The sequence below is a fragment of the Pygocentrus nattereri genome, chromosome 6, assembly GCF_015220715.1.
Source record: "Pygocentrus nattereri isolate fPygNat1 chromosome 6, fPygNat1.pri, whole genome shotgun sequence".
Taxonomy (NCBI): domain Eukaryota; kingdom Metazoa; phylum Chordata; class Actinopteri; order Characiformes; family Serrasalmidae; genus Pygocentrus; species Pygocentrus nattereri.
Genome location: NC_051216.1, coordinates 26,354,030 through 26,377,340, shown reverse-complemented (window position 1 = coordinate 26,377,340; position 23,311 = coordinate 26,354,030). Strand labels below are relative to the sequence as shown.

At 40.0% G+C, this 23,311-nt stretch overlaps 1 protein-coding gene across 1 annotated transcript; it reads right to left on the bottom strand.

Moving 5' to 3' along the window:
* Window positions 1-643: 643 nt before the first annotated feature.
* lats2 (large tumor suppressor kinase 2) lies at window positions 644-22,600 on the bottom strand. The gene is made up of 8 exons (XM_017704602.2): window positions 22,412-22,600; window positions 17,588-18,347; window positions 7,492-7,624; window positions 5,822-7,359; window positions 5,049-5,631; window positions 4,709-4,891; window positions 4,514-4,620; window positions 644-4,037 (listed from the first exon to the last, which is right to left on the bottom strand). The coding sequence occupies exons 2-8, from the start codon at window positions 17,942-17,944 to the stop codon at window positions 3,501-3,503; spliced, it is 3,438 nt and encodes a 1,145-aa protein (XP_017560091.2). The 5' UTR covers window positions 17,945-18,347; window positions 22,412-22,600; the 3' UTR covers window positions 644-3,500.
* Window positions 22,601-23,311: the final 711 nt, after the last annotated feature.

Sequence of the window (23,311 nt, the reverse complement as noted above, 5' to 3'; positions counted from 1 at the left end):
TTAAAAGCAAGTACTTTCAATTCTCATTTTGTTCCCTTAAGCTTTCAAAGTAGTTTTGCCTTTTTTTCTTTCATTTATATTTGCACTTTTACAAATCGCATTTCTATGAATGAAAGGTTCTATAGCATTAATAACTGATGAGGCGCTCTATAACCTACACTCAACCTCCCCTGAAATCTTGATGTACTGCACTGTACTGTATCTGCCTCATGTCTTTATTTTGATGATATAACTGAGCACAGATGAAAACTGATATCGGGTCATTGATGTAAACCCTGCAGATAATTCCAGAAGAATCCATTTACAGAGGTAAGTGCTGAGGGGTAAACTCATATTAGGCAATAATGAAAACAACCAGATGATTTATTTAATTTAATTTAGACATATACATTTACACATGTGAGAACAGTGAAAGCATTTTTAACAAATTCTTGGTTCATACATATATGTAAAAAAAGATATGAATCCAAATGTTTATTGTCTGTAATACTGTAGACACGGAAGTTCAAAAGTTAGCTCAGAAAAATGAAAAATAATAGATACAAAAAATATGTATATCTGTATAAATTATATATATATATATATATATATATATATATATATATATATATATATATATATATATATATATATATATATATATCCAATAGTAACTGTATTATATAATACATTAAGGAAGATCACAGAAGTCATAAAGAAGTCCCACCCCACTCAATCAATGAAATACAAAAAAAAAGCACACAAAAGAAAAAGTCCCATTATCATATTACATAATAGTCAATCGAAGATTGTCAGCCAGCACTTTCAAAAGTAAAGTACAGAAAATCCATCCAAAACATCACACAAACACTCACACATGACCTCTAAAACTGACACTATGAGGACTGTCTCCTAAAATGCTAAATTCTTCACTGAGTGGTCCATCCTGATGAATATGGGCAAGCAGAACATCTGCCACATTTGCTGTCAAGCTCTACAGAGCACTTCAGTTTTCAAAGTCCACAAATTAGTTTCACTGGAACCAAACATATGATGTCAATATTAAATAACATATAGAAGACAATTTGTTATAAATTGTCACTAAGATTTAAATATACTCTTGGCAATATATGAGGCCATCATGGATTGTAGACTTAGGCCTTTCCAGTCAGTGTATCAGATACTGTAAAGGATGGTTGATGTAACTCCTTGGTCTGAATGAATTAGACGGTTAAGTATATCAACGATTGTCAATAAGCATAAAAGTTAATGTTGGTATAGAGAATTTTTTGTACAGTTATTCACTGCAAATTGGTTTATCACTGATCAAATCAAATGGACATTATTAATACAATTCAATATCGCCACCGCCTCAATATCTTAAGCAAGACTAAAAACAAGTACTTAAATTTGTTAATCATCAACCTCTCCTCATCCTCTTACAACTCCTTCAAAATGTGAAAACTCATTTCATAGCTCATTTTCATTCCAATCTTGGTATCTCGTTCATTTCCTCACTCTCTTCTAAATGCCCTCCCCCAAACATTCAGGACCAGCCTGAGTGAAGGCAAAAGGCACATCTCCATCTCATCCTCAATACTGATCAGCATGTGGTGGACACACCCACACATTCATTAGAAGGCACACAGTTTGTCACATCCCACAACAATTACACTGTCAACCAACACCACACTTAAAAAAAAAAAAAAGTAGAAAAAAATTAAAAAGCATATATGAAAGTATGATGATAATGTACTTTGTAACATCAATAACAATGAGCAGCATTGGGTCAGTTAACTATACTGAAAATACATAAACCGATATATATTTACTTTTATGTAGTGTATCTCAGTATTAAAGTGGAACAGGCTATCTGTGTGATTAGAAAACTATATTATGTATTTTCTGTATTGCACATAGTCATACCATCACATACATTTCTTTATTTCCTCTGCCACTTTGTTTCACTGTTGTCCATTGCCCTTTCCATTACTGCCTGATAAGATACTGTTCGTACTTCAGTCAAAGACTGCCTGTGTATAATACTGTGTAGTGTATGTGTGTGGATATGTGTCACGAAGGTGCAGTGACTTCGAATTTTGCCAAAGTTGCCAACATCATTTCACATGTTAATTAGATTACTGTTGAATATTCAACATTTCATATGTTGAATAGGTTCCATTTTTGGGTAGACGTATTGCCACTATCTACATAAAGATGAACAATAAATCCCCTGATTCTTAAGACCTCCTTATTCAACTAAATACATTACCTTGAACCATAAAGAAAATAACTTGATGAAAAGTTTTTAAGCTGGCATGCAGAATATGCCCAGGTGCTGATATTAAGCAATGGGACAGGCCCAGGTTCTTTGATGCTTAGTACTAATTCATGCTGGATGTGAAAAGCAGTTATTGTTTGTAAAGATAACTGGAGACAGAGACAGAACAGAGTTCAGAACCAATATCTAAGAAAAGTGTGAGGTGCAGATAAAAGCATCCATATTTGAATATATAGCACAAACATATAGCAAATAGCTGAAAAATCTCTTTGACTGGTTCTCTGCTGAGAACATTTTATGATCTGTTGCAATATTAATGTTTAGGATTTTGTGCCTGAAGAACATCTGATGGCACTAGTTCTGCTGATGGACATTCAAAAGCATCATACGTCAGTGTTTCATTGTAACTGTGGTTTTGAAACCACTAGGAGGCATCAGAAAATCATTTCTGAATCAAGATATTTCTGTACTTTTTACACAGTTTCCCCACAACAAGGAGGGAAATAACCTGAGCCATATCTTATTTTAATGCTTGTATATAGTTGCTTTTGTTATTAGGAAGGCTCCATAGAGACTTTTTACTAGATCTCCTAGGCTTTTGTGTTCATATGGCCAAGCAGGAACTATATCTGTAATATGTGGGCTCAATATGCTTTTAGATTAAGCAGGGTAGATGGATTTTGTTGAAACTGTCTGGTCATAATCGATAATTATTAACCTAGTAACACCACCATCGCAATATCAGCCTTGTACTGTTTCCAGTGACATGATCACAGTTGCTCCTCTGGAATTAGGAATGGCTGTGTTGGCATCACCAGGCTCAGAGACAAGGAGGAAGCGTTAGCATCCTACGTCACACTGAAGCTGTCTCAGCCCACGCATAGGGCTGAAAGATCAAGGAATGGGACACAGTAGACCATAAGAATGGAGTGCTTTGACTGATAAACACAGATGGCAAGTCCCTGCTATCTGTAGAATCAGATTCATTAATCCATGTCCCTAGACTATATGATGTGCTTTCTTGGTCCCAGAATGCAGTTTCAGTTAGAAGCTTAAATCCTCAAACAAGTAAAAGATCCTGCAGGATCATGTTAGAGTAATAAAATGCATGGTGTTTATGTCATCTCTTCCTTTCATCCACACCATAAATGCACACAGTGGAGAAAAAGCACAAAGGCCTGTGTGTTACAGAGTCTACACTGGGCAACGCTAAAGCAGCATGTGGACCCTCTCTCCACATCTACACATAAACAGGCTCACAGCCCTCTGCTTGTTCTTCCTCCTCTTCCTCCTCCTCTTCCTCCTCCTCCTCTTCAGGGCCCACGCTGCTTGCCGTACTACTGCCCGGAGGTCCCTGTATCTCTTCAGGGGGTTTAGGATAGCGGAACGGACAGCCGTTATCATCGAAGAATCTGCGGAAGGTGAACTCATAGAAGGCATGTTCAGGGTGTTTGCCGTTTGGAGAGCAGAGGGTATCCCAAGCGCGAGTGCTGTCTCCACTGTCACTCCATGCCCCCGGAGCTCCCTCCTCCTCCACAGGGTCAAAGTTGGAAGTATCCATTGGATGGGTGATCTTAGGCCGGTAAGGAGCAGGCTGAGTGCGAAGGTTGCTGGAGAAGTCCACCTGGGCAAAGAAAGGGTGGGCTTTGATCTCTCCAGCACCATTACCCCCCAGACGCTCCTCCGCCGAGCAGCAGAGACGTCCGATGATGTCAACAGCCTCAGGACTGAGTTTCACTTGGGGGGGCACCTGCAGCGTGCTCTCCCAATTGATCACCTGAGAATAAAGAGACAATGTCATGTTAAAATTACAGAAAATCTGTGCTCTCCTGTCTAATCCCTGAGGTCCAGGCTTGAGTAAGTGCCTGCAGTTCTATTCTGCAATCCTGCTCTGAGTGTCCCTCTGACAGCAGACAAATCAAATGCAGTTGTTGTGTAAGGCCCAATCAAGATCTACTGAAGCAGCACTGCAGCTGCCCTAAGAATGAAGAGTTAAGGCTGTTCTGAGAGCAAAAGGAGGCCCTATGAAGTATTAATATATTGTTCCTTACACAGAGCTCGGTGACTGTATAGCTTAGCAAAATCTTCATCCCTAAGAACATTTGTGCTTTGACAACAAGTATTACACGACTAATGGCTAAAAATATACAACACTGATACAGTCTTGAAATTTAGGCAGGAGAAATGCAATGCATTCCGATGTATACCTGGTTTCTTTCAAGATGCGTTTTTATTTTGTGCAATTTTGCTGACCTTGATTTGTGTCTCTGTAGGGGTTGGAGCAAGGAAGGGGGGTTGGCCCACCAGCATCTCAAACAGAATCACTCCGACACTCCACCAGTCACATAGCTGGGTGTATCCTGCATACATATAACATGACATTATATAGATCAGTCCAGAGAAACGCTGGAGACACACAATGTTTGTAAAAAGCAATTTGTCTGTTACCTTTCCGCAGTAGCACTTCAGGTGCAATGTAGTTGGGGGTGCCCACCAGAGAATGTGCAAGGCAACGCTGATGCTGACGGGCTGCCCGCTGTTCCAGTGTTATCAACCGATCACCACATCGACAGTTTGACACATCATCCCAGAAGTCACTTGGTTCCATACTATCCTGCCGAATATGGTTCCCTATTGAAGCAGAATGAGACAAGAAGAAAAGTTAAATGGAAGGGAAAAAGATCTGCTTCTTTGTAGGAGTCTAAAACACATCTAAAATCTGCCTGATCAGTTCTTAATTACTGCAGCCTAACTACACAAAAAGTTAACTACCATTTATCCTTCTTACCTTTCTGGTAATACTTTGAGTTGTGTGTCCAACGGAACCCTGTGCACAAGCCGAAATCAGTCAACTTGATATGTCCATCCAAGTCAATGAGGATGTTGTCAGGCTTGATGTCTCTATGGATAAAGCCCATCTTATGCACGCTCTCGATGGCTAGTGTGAGCTCAGCCACATAGAACCTGGCTAGCGGCTCAGGGAAAACCCCCATACGGATCAGTAAGCTCATCATGTCTCCCCCAGGAATGTATTCCATAACGAAATACAAGCTGTCCCGGTCCTGAAATGAGTAGTAAAGTCGGACCACCCACTCGTTATCAGCCTCTGCTAAAATATCTCGTTCTGCTTTCACATGAGCCACCTGGTTGCGGTTCAGGACGTCTTTCTTTCTGAGAGTCTTCATGGCATACAAAGCTCCTGTGTCCACCTTACGGGTCAGACACACCTCACCAAAGGCTCCAATTCCAAGTGTTTTAATTTTCACAAACATAGATTTGTCCATTTTAGCACGGCGCAGTCGGTTGTAGTTGGACTCCTTCTGGTTCAGCATCTTTCTCATCTGCTCTTGCTCTGCTTCAGATAAACCAGCCTGGTAGGAAAGATGAGAAAGCAAATGGTGTGAGAGAATGCAAGGACAGGGAAAAAATAGTCAATTTATATGCTAATTTAATTTAACACTAATTTTGTATTCATTTACTGATTTGGGATATGCCTCAAGTTAGAATTGCAGATCAGTGATTTCAGATATTTCATGGTAAATCAGGTAGAGAACCTCTTACCTTGGACATCTCCTGCTCCAGCTGCAGCCTGCGATTGAGCTTCTGTTGGTAGGTCTTCATAACATTTTCTACATGCTGCTCCATGTAAAACTTAAAGGCAAAAGGTGAATAGCTCTTGATACGTGACTCTCTCTTCTCCTCATCACGGGCATTCTTCCGCACCGGAACTGGTGAGGTCTGAATCTGCTTCTTATCTTTCACTACCTTCTCTCCTTTTCCTGGCTTAGATTTGTCTTTGGTGACAGGCTCTTCTTGCTTTACTGTTGCAGCATTTGGGGTGGGCCTGCCTGGGGCACTGTGGTCTGGAGCTGTGGCTATAGCCCCACCTTCCAAAGGTGCTGTTTCTGGTCCTGCTGTGGCTCCAGACAGGAGCAGTGTTTTGGGGTACGGTGGTGGTGGACACCGGAGCTCTTGGGTGGGTTCCAAGGTAAAGCTTTCATCAGGCAAGTACCCATGAGTCTCAGGAGCATCCTGGGCTTGTGCAGTTAGCCAGCCTGGGTGGCATGGCCCAACTGCAGTCTTGGGCTCGGGTCTCAATACTCTCATGCTCTTAACAGGCTGCTGGATCGGAGGAGACGTTACTGCAGTGATGGTGTTTGGTGGGCCCATGCCAGCCTCCTGTTTGCCAGCTACACTGGCAGTAGCAGGCATTGCCTGCCTTACATTGACCTTTTGGTGGTTGTTGAAAGAGTTGGTCCTGCTGGGGACACGTACCTCCCCCCTGAAGGGCCCCTGTGGTTGCCTGGCTGGAGGTGCTGCCTCTGGGCCCTGAGCTCCTGCCCAGTGGTGGTCGTATAGGTCAAGGTTGAGGCTGGCCCTGGAAGGCGCAAGAAGACCTTGGGGGATATCTGAGAACTCCGCACCCATAGCTGCTGCAGCTGCTCCGGGGGAACGTGACATCATGTGGACCTGGTGTGAGGTTGGGCTGGCCTGACGGGGGTGTGAGTGGGGAGGTAAGTAAAGGTTAGGAGGGTAGCCGCCACCATTTTGGCCCATTGCCCCTTTGCCTTGCATATTGACATAGTTATCCGGTGCCAAAGGGGGCATCTTGTTCTGGAAGGAAGCACTCCGTTTGATACTGTAGCTGCTTGGCTCCATTATATGAGGTCTGTAGTCATAATGAGGGTTGGGCCCTCCTGGTGATTGGGACTGAAGCTGCATGGGTGGACCAGGCACACTGTAGCCCATCATGGCCTGATCCATGCCCCCTGCATACCCTTTCTGTTGGGCAGGACCAGAAGGGTACATGGGTGTACCCTGGGCATTTTGAGAAGTCATGCCCGAAGGATAGGCACCCATGCTGGGAGGACGACCCATCGGGTTTCCCATTGCAGGACCCTGTGCAGAGCTGGTGGGCGACATCATGAAGTTCATGACAGATGGACCACCCATGTAGGGACGTGCCATCTCCCCCTCTGCCCCATAGCCAGCTCCCTCATACAGCGGTGTTCCCATTTGGTGGTAAGGAGGCATTGCTCCTTCATTGGAGGGCTCCATTGGTGGTCTGTGGTCCATTGAATTGGGCATTCCACCTTTACCTGCAAAGGTGGAATAAACATGTTATTTAGCAATGGATAGCTATTTATATAAAAAACATGCTTAACTAAGCTAATGTGCTTAACTGAAAAACTAGTATTATTTGTATATAGTACAGATTGCACTTGACTGACCTGGGGAGGTCTGTTTGATGACGCGTACAATCTGCTCATTGCGAGGGTCCAGGTAGCCCATCTTACTGATATACTCCAATGCTGCCTCTATGTTACGACTGCCAGTTTGTTTCAGTGCCCGTATCGCCATTTCCTGTTTCACAATGGAAAAAACAGAAGCTGAAAAGATGCACAGGGAAACCAGATGCATGGGGATTGAATGTTGAAATCTTATTTTTGTTTCACTCCTCCTTTTTTCTATGTCAGGCATTTAGAACTTCAGTGGGCATGTATTTAGTTAAATAGAGCTACAACCAGGCATAGAGCACACACACATATTCACACACACAGCAGGTAATTGTAAAGATAACATTCCATGCACCTGCTTCCTCTGCAGGTCATGGACCAGCTCCTTCCTGTGCCAGCACACAAACAAAAGCTAACTCCTCATAGAACATATTGTGCCTTCAGCCCAGCAGGCAACACTGTAACAAACACATGTAATAGGAATACATTTTGCATGAAGAGGCCTAGAAACCTGGGTTCAAACTGTAACATATATAAACACACTATTCTTTCACTATTCACTATCTACCGACAGAGTTGCACCAAAAACCAAGCAACTTGAGAGCTTTATTTAGAATGAAGGCATAAATGAAGTATACCCTGTCATAATCTGTAACTTAAGTGCTCTAAATAAAAAACAACTCTGTGACCCACACCTATATGAGGAAATCCCCCAAATGGCATATGACTTCATTCAGAAGACATTCTGCCTAAACCTCACACTACCAAGACACATTAAGTTCTCTTACACTGTCTCTTGTGGCCAGAAATGATATTGCACATGGAATGTCACAGAAATTCTTTTTTTCTTTTTAGTTTTTGATGCTCATGATATTGTGCATTGACAGCCTTTACCATAACAACACGTTAATCTAACTTTGAACAGCTTTGATGGTCCGGTGGTTGTCTTGGAGGGATTACAAGAATATGAGTGTAGAATTTAACTGGCAGCCAGAGCAACTGTGGGCACACTAGGCACACAGTTCAAACTGAAACATGTGCCACAGCCACAAAAATTCCACACATTCCCTCAGTGTGACTGAGTTACTGATCAAGAACACCTCTTGTTTGTGTGTGTGTGTGTGTGTGTGTGTGTGTGTGTGTGTGTGTGTGTGTGTGTGTGTGTGTGTGTGTGTGTGTGTGTGAGAGAGAGATTCACACTTGTGGTAGATTCTCCATGGACACACACAACTCTCTCTCTCTCTCTCTCCCTCTCTCTTTCTCTCGCTCACACACACAGACACACACACATATATAAGGGAAATAAAAAAGTTCTTGTCTGTCCATCTCTATTCTTCTGAAAACTTCAGGGGTTATGTGTTAAATTCCAGTGTTTCCTACTCAAAGGCGGTGTGTCTTCCAGTCCCCTCTTGAGATTTAAAGGCTACATACAAAAACACACATTCAACCCTCAAACAGAGGTTGGATCTGGTTTGACCGAGAGAGTTACAATCCTGACCTCTGCTGTCATGGCGACAGATGTTCAGGACATTCCAAAAACCAAGAAGGAAAAATTCCAGCTATGTGAAAATCTGTACTTAGACGGTACTGTGCAAAGTCAGAGATCACCATTTATTTCATTTCCAGTTAAAGCTGCTGTAAATAGAAATTCACTTTTCTGAATCAGAAAATAGCCTAAATCATACATTTAACAGAAAATTACACAGAAGTCTAAATAACAAATATAATTTTCATTTTTTTTACATTCAGTAGACTCGCTTTTGTTTTAAAAAAAATCTCCAGGGATATTTTTCCACACCTCCAAAGTTCAGTCTTAGAAGTTCTTTTCATTTTCAACTAGCTAGAACTTGTTGGGTTTAAGAGTGGCAGGATGGAAGCGATAAAGAGTGGACAAATAAAGTACTGATATAACACTGAAAATTTTATAACTTTTACTCAGTTGTGATTTTGACTGGAAATTGAATAAACAAAAAGGACAGTCTCTGACTTTTGCACAATACTGCATTTGTCAATTCAACTTGCCTTGTTTATTCCTGCTTTATTTCTTTCTGTACCGCCTATTCTCACATGGGCTGTGCCCAAAATATCCACATTCACATTCATATTCCAGTCATAATAATCACCACCACAAGCCTCATTGCTACAGCAGACATTTAGTCAACCATCTCGTACTGCAATGACAGTCACACATGTGCATTCCTGACTGGGGCGAGCAATCTTCTCAACTTGAGTGAATATTTATAAAAACAAACTGTCTCCATGGCTGGAGTGACATAACTATTGCTGGATATGCTGCCGTGAGTCAGTGTTAAAGCCTGTTTTCTTATATGAGCTTTCACTTTGACCCGATTCGAAATCATATTCCTCCATAGCATGTGAAAATGAAAGCCATATGCAGGACCGTCAGAGTTGTGTGTAAATGGATGTGCAGATAGATGGACATTGTTGAAAGTGGAAACAGAAATAACCAAATTAATTTAATGTCACATGCCACTTCACATTAAACATCAATTATGGGAAAGTTATTATTTGCAAGTGTTTGGAGGCTTTTACCTTACATCTGCTCTGTAAATGCTTCTGTACACTGGAACTTTACTGAAAATAGTAAACAGCTTTGTACCGAAATGCATGTAATGGAAAATTATAATTGATTCAACTGTAATTGTAAATATTGATGTAAACAAAGTTATTCAGAATGGCTTCATGTGAAATGATCTGCTCTAGAGAAACTCATCCAGTCAGAATTGTTGACAGCAGTAGTGATAGGAACTAGGCATTTAAATCTGAAGCATTTAATGCCTCTTAAAGCTACTTCATATGAAGTTATTCAAATAAATGGTTATGAACACAATGCTTGATGTCAGAGAAACGGTTTCATGATAGCGTAGCTTTCAGCCTAAAATATATTGTTTAAAACTTGATGAAGGGCATTATAGGGCAAAAATAATCCCAAAAGAACATGCTTTTTTCAGATTTACCCTTATTTTGCCATTATTAACATTACGTATAAAACTGATCATTCTGAATCGTAAAGGTAAAGTAGTAAAATGACAGTATTTGCCCTGTAGACATCATGACCCCTGGTTCCTATCACCACCACTCCAAATAAATGAGACACAATGAACCATTTCACTGCTCTGATTTTGTTTACACAACTATTGATCTAAGTCGAACTATAGAAAAAGTAATCAAATAAATGTAAGTGTAAATGTAATTAAATATTTTATTTCAAGTAGTTTTGCCCTATATCTACACACAATGGAGTTACCAAGTAAAAATGGATGTAAAGGGAAAATATTAAACTGAAAATAATTTTTATATAAGACAAATCCTAAAGCTGTATTTCAGCCAAACAGACAAACAGACATTCAAACAGACAAACAAATGCCATACACATAGCCAAAGCAGCTCTTCATGCCTCATAATTCAAAAAAATATATAAACAGAGTAAACATGTTGTAACTCATCTGCATCCGGCAGCGAGTCAAAAGAAGGATGGGGTTGAAAATGCTCTTCATCTCCTCCTTTAACCCCCCTCCTCCTCCCCAGCGAAACATTTCCTCCTTAAAGGTGATTATGTAACTCGCCGCTGCATTGCTGTGTAACTCATGGAGCAAGGAGCCGTGATAAAGATCAGGCCAAAAGAGCCCAGGAAAGGATCCGGGGCAGCACAGGCAGCCATCACTTTCCCGGACTGTGTCGTAAAAAATAGAAGTACATACACTCCAGTAAAAGAGACAACTAAAAATACCAAGTCACACAACACAGTTGAGTCTTTACATAATAGCGAATATCACTAATAATAGTGAAGCTTGTTAAATGTATGCTCTGAATTTGGTTGATCGATATTCAATGAATTCATTGTGTCATAGTACCAAACCATATATAGGAGTTACTGAATAAGGTCTTAAGGTTAATCACTTATGATGGGCCTAGGATTAAAGAGGTTAAACTTAAAATCATAACGAACAGAGGGCTTAATGGGTGCCTGCAGTATGGAAACATTACATAAAAGACTGTCCATTACAAATACAGGGACAAAACAAAGACATACGCAGTCACAGAGAGTGTGCTGTCCCAGGCGGCTGTGTGCCACGCCCACTGGGGAAACTGTTCCACCCAGCCGCTATTGAATAGAGATACTTCCTGTGTGTGTCCAGACTGTCCCAATTCATCCTTACCCACACGCAAGGAGGACATCAAAGCCAGTCAGTCTACAGCTCTCCCCATAAAGAATTCTCTCAGCTATCTCTAGGAAGTAACACCATGCCGGAGCCTTCTCAGTGACCACCTAATACAACCCTAATTCCAATGAAGTTGGGACATTTTGTAAAACATAAATAAAAACTGAATACAATGATTTGCAAATGCTTTTCAACCTATATTCAATTGAATACACTACAAAGACAAGATATTTAATGTTCAAATGGATAAACTTTATTGTTTTTTGCAAATATTCATTCATTTTGAATTTGATGCCTGCAACACGTTCCAAAGAAGTTGGGACAGGGGCAACAAAAGACTGGGAAAGTTGAGGAATGCTCAAAAAACACCTGTTTGGAATATTCCACAGGTGAACAGGTTAATTGGAAATAGGTGAGTGTCATGATTGTGTATAAAGGGAGCATCCCTGAAAGGCTCGGTCGTTCACAAGTAAGGACGGGACGAGGTTCACCACTTTGTGAACAACTGCGTCAGCAAATAGTCCAACAGTTTAAGAACAATGTTTCTCAACATGCAATTGCAAGGAATTTAGGGGTTTCATCATCTACAGTCCATAATATCAACAAAAGATTCAGAGAATCTGGAGAAATCACTGCAAGTAAGCAGCAAGGCAGAAAACCAACATTGAATGCCCGTGACCTTCGATCCCTCAGGCTGCACTGCATTAAAAACCGACATCATTCTGTAGTGGACATTACCACATGGGCTCAGGAGCACTTCAGAAAACCATTGTCAGTGAACACAGTTCGTCGCTCCATCTACAAGTGCAAGTTAAAACTCTGCCATGCAAAGCGAAAGCCGTATATCAACAACACCCAGAAACGCTGCCGGCTTCTCTGGGCCCGAGCTCATCTGAGATGGACTGACGCAAAGTGGAAAAGTGTCCTGTGGTCTGATGAGTCCACATTTCAAGCTGTTTTTGGAAAACATGGACGTCGTGTCCTCCGGGCCAAAGAGGAAAAGGACGGTCCGGATTGTTATCAGCACAAACGTGTTGCAGTCATCAAATTCAAAATGAGTGAATATTTGCAAAAAACAATAAAGTTTATCCATTTGAACAGTAAATATCTTGTCTTTGTAGTGTATTCAATTGAATATAGGTTGAAAAGGATTTGCAAATCATTGTATTGTTTTTATTTCCAACTTCATTGGAATTGGGTTTATACACAACAATGTCTATAAATCAGCTTATAAAAACCTACACAAAACTGAGAATGACTGAAAACTGACCACTGCTTTTTCACCTTTAGGAAAAAAGCAGAAAACATACAGAGCTGTGCAAAAGTCCTAGGCACATAATTATACTGTTTAAAACCTCTTGGCAATAATGTGTTTTTGTCAATAAAAACACCATATATAATTAGAACAGAACCAAGTTAACATAAATACAGTAAATAGTAACAAGAATTTCTAATTTTGAAAAAAGTCCACTGAACATCCTCAGCCATCACGGATTTGTTGAAATTCATCACTAGCATACTAGATTTAACCTAATGAATTACTGATTAGTTGAATCAGGTATTGGATAAACAATAAAACTGATCAAATGATATGCATAAAATCACTACTATTTGTACTATGTATTAATATTTTTGTATTTATTGTAATATTAGTGTTTTCTGAGTAAATAAATGCCTGTAGCCCAAATAAATATCATTCCCACTGTAATTTTCTCAGGTACCTGATACTTTTGCACAGTACTACACATCTATTAGAAAATTACAAAGAAGCTCAACAACTTAATATCATTTTTTCAGTATTTAGTGTATCTATCCTTTATCTATATACACTATATTGCCATATCACTCACCCACCCAGATAACTGAATTCAGGTGTTCCAGTCACTTCCATAACCACAGGTGAATACGCCCAAGCAGCTGGGCATGCAGACTGCTTCTACAAACATTAGTGAAAGAAGGGGTCACTCTCAGGAGCTCAGAGAATTCCAGCATGGTACCGTGATAGGATGCCACCTGTGCAACAAGTCAAGTTGTGAAATTTCCTTGGGGATGGCCCCTTCCTGTTCCAACAGGACTGCGCACCAGTGCACAAAGTAAGGTCCATAAAGACCTGGATGAGCGAGTTTGGTGTGGAAGAACTTGGCTGGCCAGAGTCCTGACCTCAACCCGATAGAACACCTTTGGGATGAATTAGAGGAGACACTGCGAGCCAGGCCTTCTCGTCCAACATCAGACATCAGTGTCTGACCTCACAAATGTGCTTCTGGAAGAATGGACAAAAATTCCCATAAACACACTCCTAAACCTTGTGAAAAGCCTTCCCAGAAGAGTTGAAGCTGTTATAGCTGCAAAGGGTGGGCTGACATCATATTAAATCCCATGGATTAAGAATGGGATCTAACTCAATTTCATATGCATGTGAAGGAAGACGAGCGAATACTTCTGGCAATATAGTGTAGCTGCATTTTTCTACAACTCCAAAGTTCAGTCTTAAAAGTTGGCTAGATTCTGTTTCTCAAGATCCACATAATCATGAACACATTTAATGAAGTCTGGACTCTGGGGTGGGTAGTCTGTTGTTCTGAGAACTCCAGCAGCTTCTTTTAATGTGCAATTATTCTTTCTTTTTCATCTATTCCTTTTTCTAGGTAATAGCTTCTACGGTGCTTTCAGACTAGTGTTGTCTTCTCAGTAATTGATTTTCTCCTCTCTCTCAAAGATTAAAGCTTTAAATACTGTTTATCTTATTTATAGCATAACATATGAGGAGTTAAATAAAATTCAAACATTAGCTTTCAATATTCAAAGAGTGTTCTGCACATGCACAATGGGCACCATTGTAAGACTTAAAATAAGACTGCAGCTAAGGACAGAATATATCCAGATGTCTTCATCCAAGTCAAGCCTGACTATAAGCCTGAGTGTATGTTTTAAATCTTGGAGAATGAAAAAGACCCATTCCAGTCTCCATTTAGCCATGTCATAAAGCCTGTCACAGAGGCAACTCGGCTCCCTCAGGCTAGGCCTCATAATTCCACTGTGCGGTGGTGGATTTCTCAGTGGTGTTGTGCATGGGCTTGAGCACAGCATTCCTCACATGCCTCACAATCACAGGGCTGCTCTCAGGCCTGTAGCGCCACTTTAGACGTACGGCCTCAGTGCTAAGCAATGCCATTGCAATCTGCTCACAGGCCTGTTACAGAAAGTCTGAAATACAGTATGAAGCACAACATAAACTCCTGAAGAACAAATATGGGACAGGGCAAATGTGTAGGTCCTCAAATCTAAACTTACTTCTAATACAAACTCCTTTACTATATATAAAGTGCCACACCATTCTTACTGTATGTAAATAGCGGAGGTTTAACTGGTGGTGTCTCATTATTTAGTTCAATACTCACAATACGCAAAAGCACATATGCCCGAACGTTTTGGCTTTTCAAGGGGAAAGGTGATTGGCTTCACTTCCTGTCGGAAACATTCCTTATCCTCCTCTTGTCTCTGGGGTGGAGATGTTCCACAAAACTCCCAAAGAAAAGAAATGCCAGGTAGATTGTGAAATATTATGTAACAGATTCAAACTTGGCAAAGAGCAGGTTCATTGTATTAAATGTCCACTGTATGTTACACTAAGAAGTGCACAGTACTGTACTCATGTCCGATTTCAAAGGCATTCTGAGATGTTTTGATTTCAACATTCCATGGGCAGACAAAGAATGTGAATGCTACCCAATATAAGATCATACATTCATAAGAAGTATCTACTGTTCCAGGAATACTGCTACTACAAGGCTTCATCAAAAGAACATAACATAATATTGAATGGTTGGGAACAATGTGGGTTAAATGAATTTAGATGAGATCAACATTTCAAAATCTATGGAAGAGCAGAATGTTCAATGACACTGGGCTGTTGCACAAAATTTCTGCATTTTATAAATTTTATTGCTTTTGCCACACTATCGAAATGTGTTATATTTCTCTGTAATGCTAATCAAGCACGATGAAAGTCCCAGATTGTACATTTTTAAATGTTATATATCAGTGTTGGAATTGGCATTGGCAAAATACATATATGAAAAGTTTCAGTATGAATTTCAGCCCACAGTTCCCATATCAGTGAACCACCACTCGTATGATTTATACCTCATCAAAACAAACAAGATTAAAGAAAGGTGACACATTTAATGATGATATCTCTGTATTCTGGGACGACCACTGAACTGGGTACATTTCCCAGGCTCTCAGTTTTCTATAGAAATATAAAGAAATCAAAATACTGTCTTCAAAATGTCTTCATCAACAGAAACATTCATGTTTATATTACTATTAAAATAACAAGAAGAAACACTTCGATTTTGTCATTTCAAGGACCCATGCTCATTATTTTGTATACCCATAGTACTGTACAGTACAGTGCTAATCTTATACAGTGTCTATACGTGTGCTGCTATAGCACATACTGCACATGCTTAAAACAGTCCACAGACATCACCTGTTGACACCAATAGTTTTCTCGCCACATACATTAACAACACATTCAAACTAAACAAACAGAGCAACTGGAACTAAATGAATCTTCGTTCCACTCTGTGACGGAAACAGCACACATACACACAAACACACACTTTTGTTTTTATGGGCTGTCAGGACATGGAGTCATATACATGTCAGGGTTTAGTGCTATCAACAAAAATCAACAGAATGAAATTTAAACCTATATTATCAATTTGTCCCCTTTTCCTCCGAGGGTCTCTCCTTTACTGAAACCACCATCAACAATTCAAACTACGCATCTAGATAAACCTAAATAAGAGGGGAGTGGGGAGGGGCTTATCATATGCACTCATGCTCAAATAACTGAGCTGTTTTCCTAGAAGTCACTGGTGATACTACGGACTGCGATTCTTAGGGCTTGTTTTGGGTCTTTTATCACTACACAATCAGAAATAAGAACTGGACCATACAGGAACAGTTCTAGTTCTAGCTAATATTCCCACCTCACTGAGAGACAGGTGGAACAATTTGGCTAATTGTGTCAAATTTGGCTAATTAGCTATCTTGGTTGACTGATATGAAACGACTGCTGCACTGTTCTGCACCTACAAATGTGCAAACATTTCCAATTTACATTTTACTAATTTACATTATGTGCAAAATCAAGCAAATCTCATACTGTTTTCTGCCAAGTGTGAAAATCTAAACAAAAACTTTCGTTCTGTCACTGCTATCATAAATACTCATAGCATTAGTCTTAACTTCCAGACTAGCTCATGTCTTCTTAGCAAACCCATTATAAAAGTAATCATTTTTTTGTAATAATTGTTTACATTCTTGTGATTATTGGTCATTTAATAGTGCTTGTTGACTTTTTACCTGTCTAAACTTTTGTTGGCTTCACCTGCAAGTCCAAAACAGTGGAGCAAATCTTGAAGTACCCTTGGATCCAGTACCAATTTCAAGCAAGTAGCAAAAACCACAATACTGGAACCTTTGGTACTGGACTGATGAAATTAAACAAGCAAAAAAAAAAAGTTCCAGTTTTCTGGTGCCAAAACAGGTCACTTTGAAAAACAGTATTTGTCAGAGGGTTTGGTGCAAATTCATAGAGCTTTGTGAGAGTTCTGCAGAAACAAATCATTTTTAACACCTACAATATAGAAAATAGAATCAAATCATGACCTCTAAGTCAAGAATTGTATCAGACTTAAAAATACTGTTATACTCCTACATGTCTATGTAATGAGAATTTTCTAATCTTAAACGTAAAATGCATCTTTTGAAAAAGGTCAAGAGCACATTTTACTCCAGAACGTTTGTTGTTTAGTGTTTTCCTCTGCTTTTCTGACAAATTCAATACGTTATTAATAAAAACCACCACACATGCACACACACACATATCTTACTTGATCACATCCAGCTTTGACCAGCTCCTGCAGCATCTGTCTGTTGACATCGCCGCTGGGGTGTGCTGAGCTTGATGCTGGACCAGACTCATTGGCGAAAGGCATCAAAGACTTGCGGATTTCTCGCAGGGCGTTCTGGTAGTTGTTGAACTTCTGTGGCGGTCGGAGTTGCTGCTGTCTTCCAGCTTGATCTTTACTTTTACAGTCCCCACCTCTGCCCCCTTCTCCTCTAGAACTTCCCCCATGTAGCGCCTGGCTCACCAGCTTAGCTGGCTGCTTCAGTCCCTCCTTGATCTCTTGCAGGCGCTGACGCGTGTTGCCCACATACGGGGCAGCGGGAAAGGTTTTTGGCCTCATGAGTGGATCTAACCTGATCAACTGGGCTGGTAACACTGACTCACAAGCAATCTCCAGTACTGCACAATGGCAAATTTACTCAGTACGTACTCACTTACACATCTCAAGTGTATGAGCAAAAATACTAAAATCAAAGACCCCTACAAAAACACACTCAAACATAAAAACACACAAAGCTCAGCTATGAATGGGTCTGACCTAAATAGATAAGGCTCTGTAGTGGGGCAGATCTGAGGAGAGATTGGGACTCTTTTGGAAATTTGTAGCAGATCTTCTTTGTCCAGCTCTGCCTCCTACTGGATCACATCGCCCCCGTTTAGGGGTCACACTCCCCTTCCTCCCACAACATGAAAGGGGTCATACAACAGGGCTGGTTCCATTCTGTCCTGGTTTGCATCTTTCCCTGTGGAGAGCAGGTAGATAAAGGTGAGATAAAGGCTCAGGGTGTGTGGTACCGTACAGTTCTCCTCCATCCCTACATGTGATCCTTTGAATTTACATATCAAAATTATATCATTTTCACACTGAAAGATAACACTGTTCGCACTTGGAAGTAAATTCAACACTTTACTCCTTTCATTATGCAAAATACTGGTCAGAAATTAGTACCTCTGCACTGGTTATTTCAAAGAACATTTTGTGCATACCAGCACTGCATTGCTACCGTCCTGAGGCGGAAGATAGGAGGATGAGGGGGAAAGGCACATGTCTTTCTGACGCAAGCACAGCTTCATGCCGAAAGAGATAAACTACAATGATTATTCATAATCAAATCATGTCTGTAAAACACAAGCAGGCCTAACATGACACAAAACAGCTCCACTAATCATACAGATCAATATTATAAATGGATTAGCAACTGGTGAACATTTAGAGGCTTACAGAAACTGGTCTTCAGCATGACGGACAGCAAGATGATATGCATAACAAAACAGACATAATCTGTGACGTAAGTTTTATTTGGCAAGGTATCATTCTCATGACTTATCCTTTTGAATACATCGACTACCAGTAGAATCTGTTCCACCTTGCCGGCTCCCTTTCAAATGAGTGTCTCCACCAGACGGCACCTTTAATTTTTATTACTACAAATAAAAATACAATATCATATTGTCTACTGTTTATAATATTTAAGTTAGCATTAATACCGTTAATGAACCCTTGTGTCCAGAGCACTATTACATTTTGCTAAAGTAACGTCCTGAAAATTTGGCATTGCTAATTTTGACTGCTCTCTTTCCTTCTCTTAAATGTATACCTTTAAGGAGGAACATTCTTAAGCATTTCCAGACAGAAAAGGTATTTCATTTATTTTATGGATTTTAAATGGTTCTTTTTTCACATTCTGAAGCAACCATTAAATGATAAATATTACATCTTAGATCTTGGTTACCATGTGCACAAAAAAAGAGTAGCAATTAAATAAAAACTTCTTAGCAACAGAGACGGCTTTGTATCACAGACATAATGGACATTATCTGTCAAATACACTGCTAAAAATATCACTCAAAACTGAAAAACAATATTACAGTATGTCATTATCACAAGTATATTGCCTAGTCTTGGTCTAACCTTCATTTTAAATAAGTGTTAATCATTTATACTGAAAAACTAAGCGTAATCTGTGGCTGATTCTGTTAAAAATAGCAAATGTGTTTGTTGTGCATCAGACCTTTGGTAAAATTTCTGGTTAACTGATCACAAAAATGGATAACAGTGGAAGCACAAACAGGTTTTGACACAAGCACGATGGTGGTGCTTTGCTCCAAGATGCAAGCATGTTGCTCAATCTCCAGGATCTTTATCCTAAGCTCCCATTCTTGTGATGCTTCCAGCACTGGGTCCAAGTACAAAACATTCCATTCCACAAGTAACAACATGAAAACCCATACCATTTCATCACAAGACCAGCATCCTAAAATAAACCAATAAATAAACACATTTCAGAGAAATCTCAACCACAAGGAAGTGAACAACTCTTCACTTCTTTTTTAAGTACCAAGAAATTATTTTCTGTTACATGCTGCAGTTTGCCCAGACATTCATCTTGATGTCTGAGACTGCTGAAGTTGAAATGGTAATTAATTGACTTGTACAAAATTAACTGTAAGCATGCACACTGTGCTTTAAATCACTAAATGTACTAGATTCTATTTCATAAAACCTTGGTAACCATACTGACTTGTGTACATTGCTCACCATGACTAGCTGATGTGAATGCATTCTCCTTCTGAACTTGTCATCACACATACACCCTGTGTAGCTGTCTGCTTCACTGCTATGACACATAAAAGTAGTCCAGTACACTTCACTCAGGATTGCTGAGTTGCTCCTATAAAGCTGAGATCAATCCCTTCAAGTCATTGTAAGCTAAGTGCAGTCGCAAGCAAACGTTTGAACACTCCCCCAGTCAAATGACAAGTTTTCCTCATTTTCTAAGTGAAAGTAAGTTAATCCTTTACAACTTGCATATGGCTGCATGTGTAGTAATGAACCAAATCTCAAAAAGAGCTTTATAAAGCATATACAGTATACATGATCTCAAACGTATCTGAGCTACAATAAGATCCAAACAATCTCATCACATGTGACAGAAAGTTATTTGCTTCAGAAATATCAAACTATAACAATATCAAAACAAGCACCATCTTCTAGCAACATCTAGTAATTTATTCCAAGTTGTGTAACTGGGACCTTTAAAAATGTCAACAACGTCTTGGTGTCCTCAGGCCTCAACCTGGTTCTCATCATCATGATCATTCTCATGACTGAAATGATGTTAAGATCCTCAGGTTGTCACCAGAAATGTACAAAAGGTACAATATCAAGGTTGACTATCTCTTGACACTTCAAGCCATGTAGAATCAGGTGTGCCATTCAGTAATACAACGTTATATAGTGCTCAATGAATTCAAAACAAGTTGGAGCTGAGGCGAGAACTTCAAACAAATACAAGGACTAGAATCAAATGACCACAATTCACTGAGAAAGGCACATCAAATCCCAGTTCACCTGAAACCTCTGTTTTACAACAAGGGCAATGTTTATTTGCTTGAAAACATTCTCCCTATTTGAGAATATTAATATGTTACTGTAAGACCTCAAGATGTATTTTCACAAAACAAAGACTAAAAGCATTACTCCATGATGTTTTACTAACCATTCTTCTCTGGGCAAAGGCAGTGAGCACAGGAAGACTCACTTTGCACCATCTACCATCTACTCCGTGTTAACATCAGTCAGCACCCAAAGCCATGAAATTCACTGTGAGAATTATAATAAACATCCTGCACTTATGCTGCAGCTAAACTAATGTGGAAAACAACAAGGGCTGAAACAGTCTGCACAACAAATAACTGGCAGAAAGTGGAAATAACAGCATGACATTAGTTTCACTAGCTAAGGCAGACAAATTCCATCCAGAATAAAGTAATACTGAGGGGCACTGGATTGTGCTATAAAGTGCTATAATACTGTAAGCACACCACACCGTGTTTATTAAAGAATAGCACAGTATTTACACACCATTACTCATTTGTTAATACAGTTCAGCATGTAATCACCTTTAGTAGCACAAATGAGACCCTCCACACATGAAACCCTCTTTATGGAGCATGCTGCATTCCCAGAAAACACTGTGATAATAACACCATTATTACTATTATTATTATTGTTGTTATTATGCTACACTGTTAGTTGGGGGAATTGCAAATAAGACCCCAAAACCTGGGATTTATTAGGCATAAAGCATGTAGCATTATTATATTTAAACATAAATATTGCTGTTGTTATTATTATTGTTAATAAAAATAAATTAATAATAATAATAATAATAATAATGTCTGTATTACATCTAATATGGTTTAGAGTTCAACATATAGCCTCACCTTAGTAGCAACACCTAACCTGATATTGACTGTTAAGCAGTTCATTTATAACATATTGAGATAATAAGTTTAAGAAATACAGGAAACACAAGCATCTAATAAAACCACAACTCTCAAAAACTTTACTTCAGATGGAGGGGCAACTATTTCAGAGTTCCCTACACATACAGTCATACAACTACAACCAACTTCACTAAACTGAGTCTATTATTGCCCAAATGAAGTGAAACATCAAACTCTTTGGCAGCTGATGTACAGAAGCATGAAACTAAAGTGGCTCTCCACCTCTGCAGGTAGTGTAGAGGTTTGAGAGGAGAGAGCTGGTTAAAGGCCTGTTCCTGAAGCCTGCAGTCTGAGCTCTGTGGCCGAATGGAGCGAGAGGAGCGCAGATCCGCTGAAACAGCTCCACATTCCAGCTGAGGGAGAAACTACAGCCTGCTGCGCTCACAGACCGACCACAGCTCTAATGCCAAATCCACACACACACACGACGGAGAAAAATACTAACACCAACGTTTCGTCTTCACGCGCTTTCCTTTTCCGACCTTTTGAAAAGTGACAAAGCTTTTGAGGCACTTACCATGTGAAAGAGATGTAAATCCTGTACGAGGAATAAAGTAGAGTTGTGGACTTTCAACATCGGTTACTTGAGGGCCGAAGAGCTGATTCGTCTCATAAAAAAGCACACTTTAAATGTGCTGAGCTCGTCCTCCATTTTCCCCTCGCTCCTCTCGGCAGATTTAGAAATGCAGTACAAAGTTGGACACTTACTGCATTGTTAACATTCCACAGGAGTCACGTGAGGCACCGACGCACGTCAGCACTGCACATAGTCTGGGCGGGGCTTCCTCCATTTACAACGCCGTTCAGCAGCACTGCTCAGCGCAGGCGGGGCAGCGGGGACGCTACCGCTGCCCCCGCAGAGGGAATAACAGTTACCAGCCCCAAATGACCCTCGATTCTTCATTAGCCCGGTTAGGTCAGCCGTTTAGGGTGCTGTCGTTTGCCCTACTACCACAGGTTCCCAGCTCTAGAGGAGGAGCCCTGCCCTGCATGCGTTAGTGTTTTCCTGGCTCTAACACACCCACTTCTGCTCAGGAAGGGCTTCTTAATTAACTGATAAGTTGGATGAAGTGTGCCGGAGCAGGGGCAGTGAGCGTTTCAGGACAGGTCTGCTTGATTTCTAGACTCTAAAATGTTCTCAATCTAGTCTCAAAGCTCAGAATATAAAACTGATGTCTTTTTTTATATGGGTATAAATCGCTAATAAATAATTAAATAGATAAAGACATTTCTGATCTTTTAAAAAATCTTTTTTTAAACCATATGGCATCACTGCATTCAGTTGTAAGCCAGACTCCATTTCAATAAGTGAGTATAAACTGCACAACTGTTTCGTATCTTGCTGTGCTTCACAATTATCAAACGATTGCAGATGGTGTTTGATTCATATAACCACAATTTGTTTTTGTTATTCTGC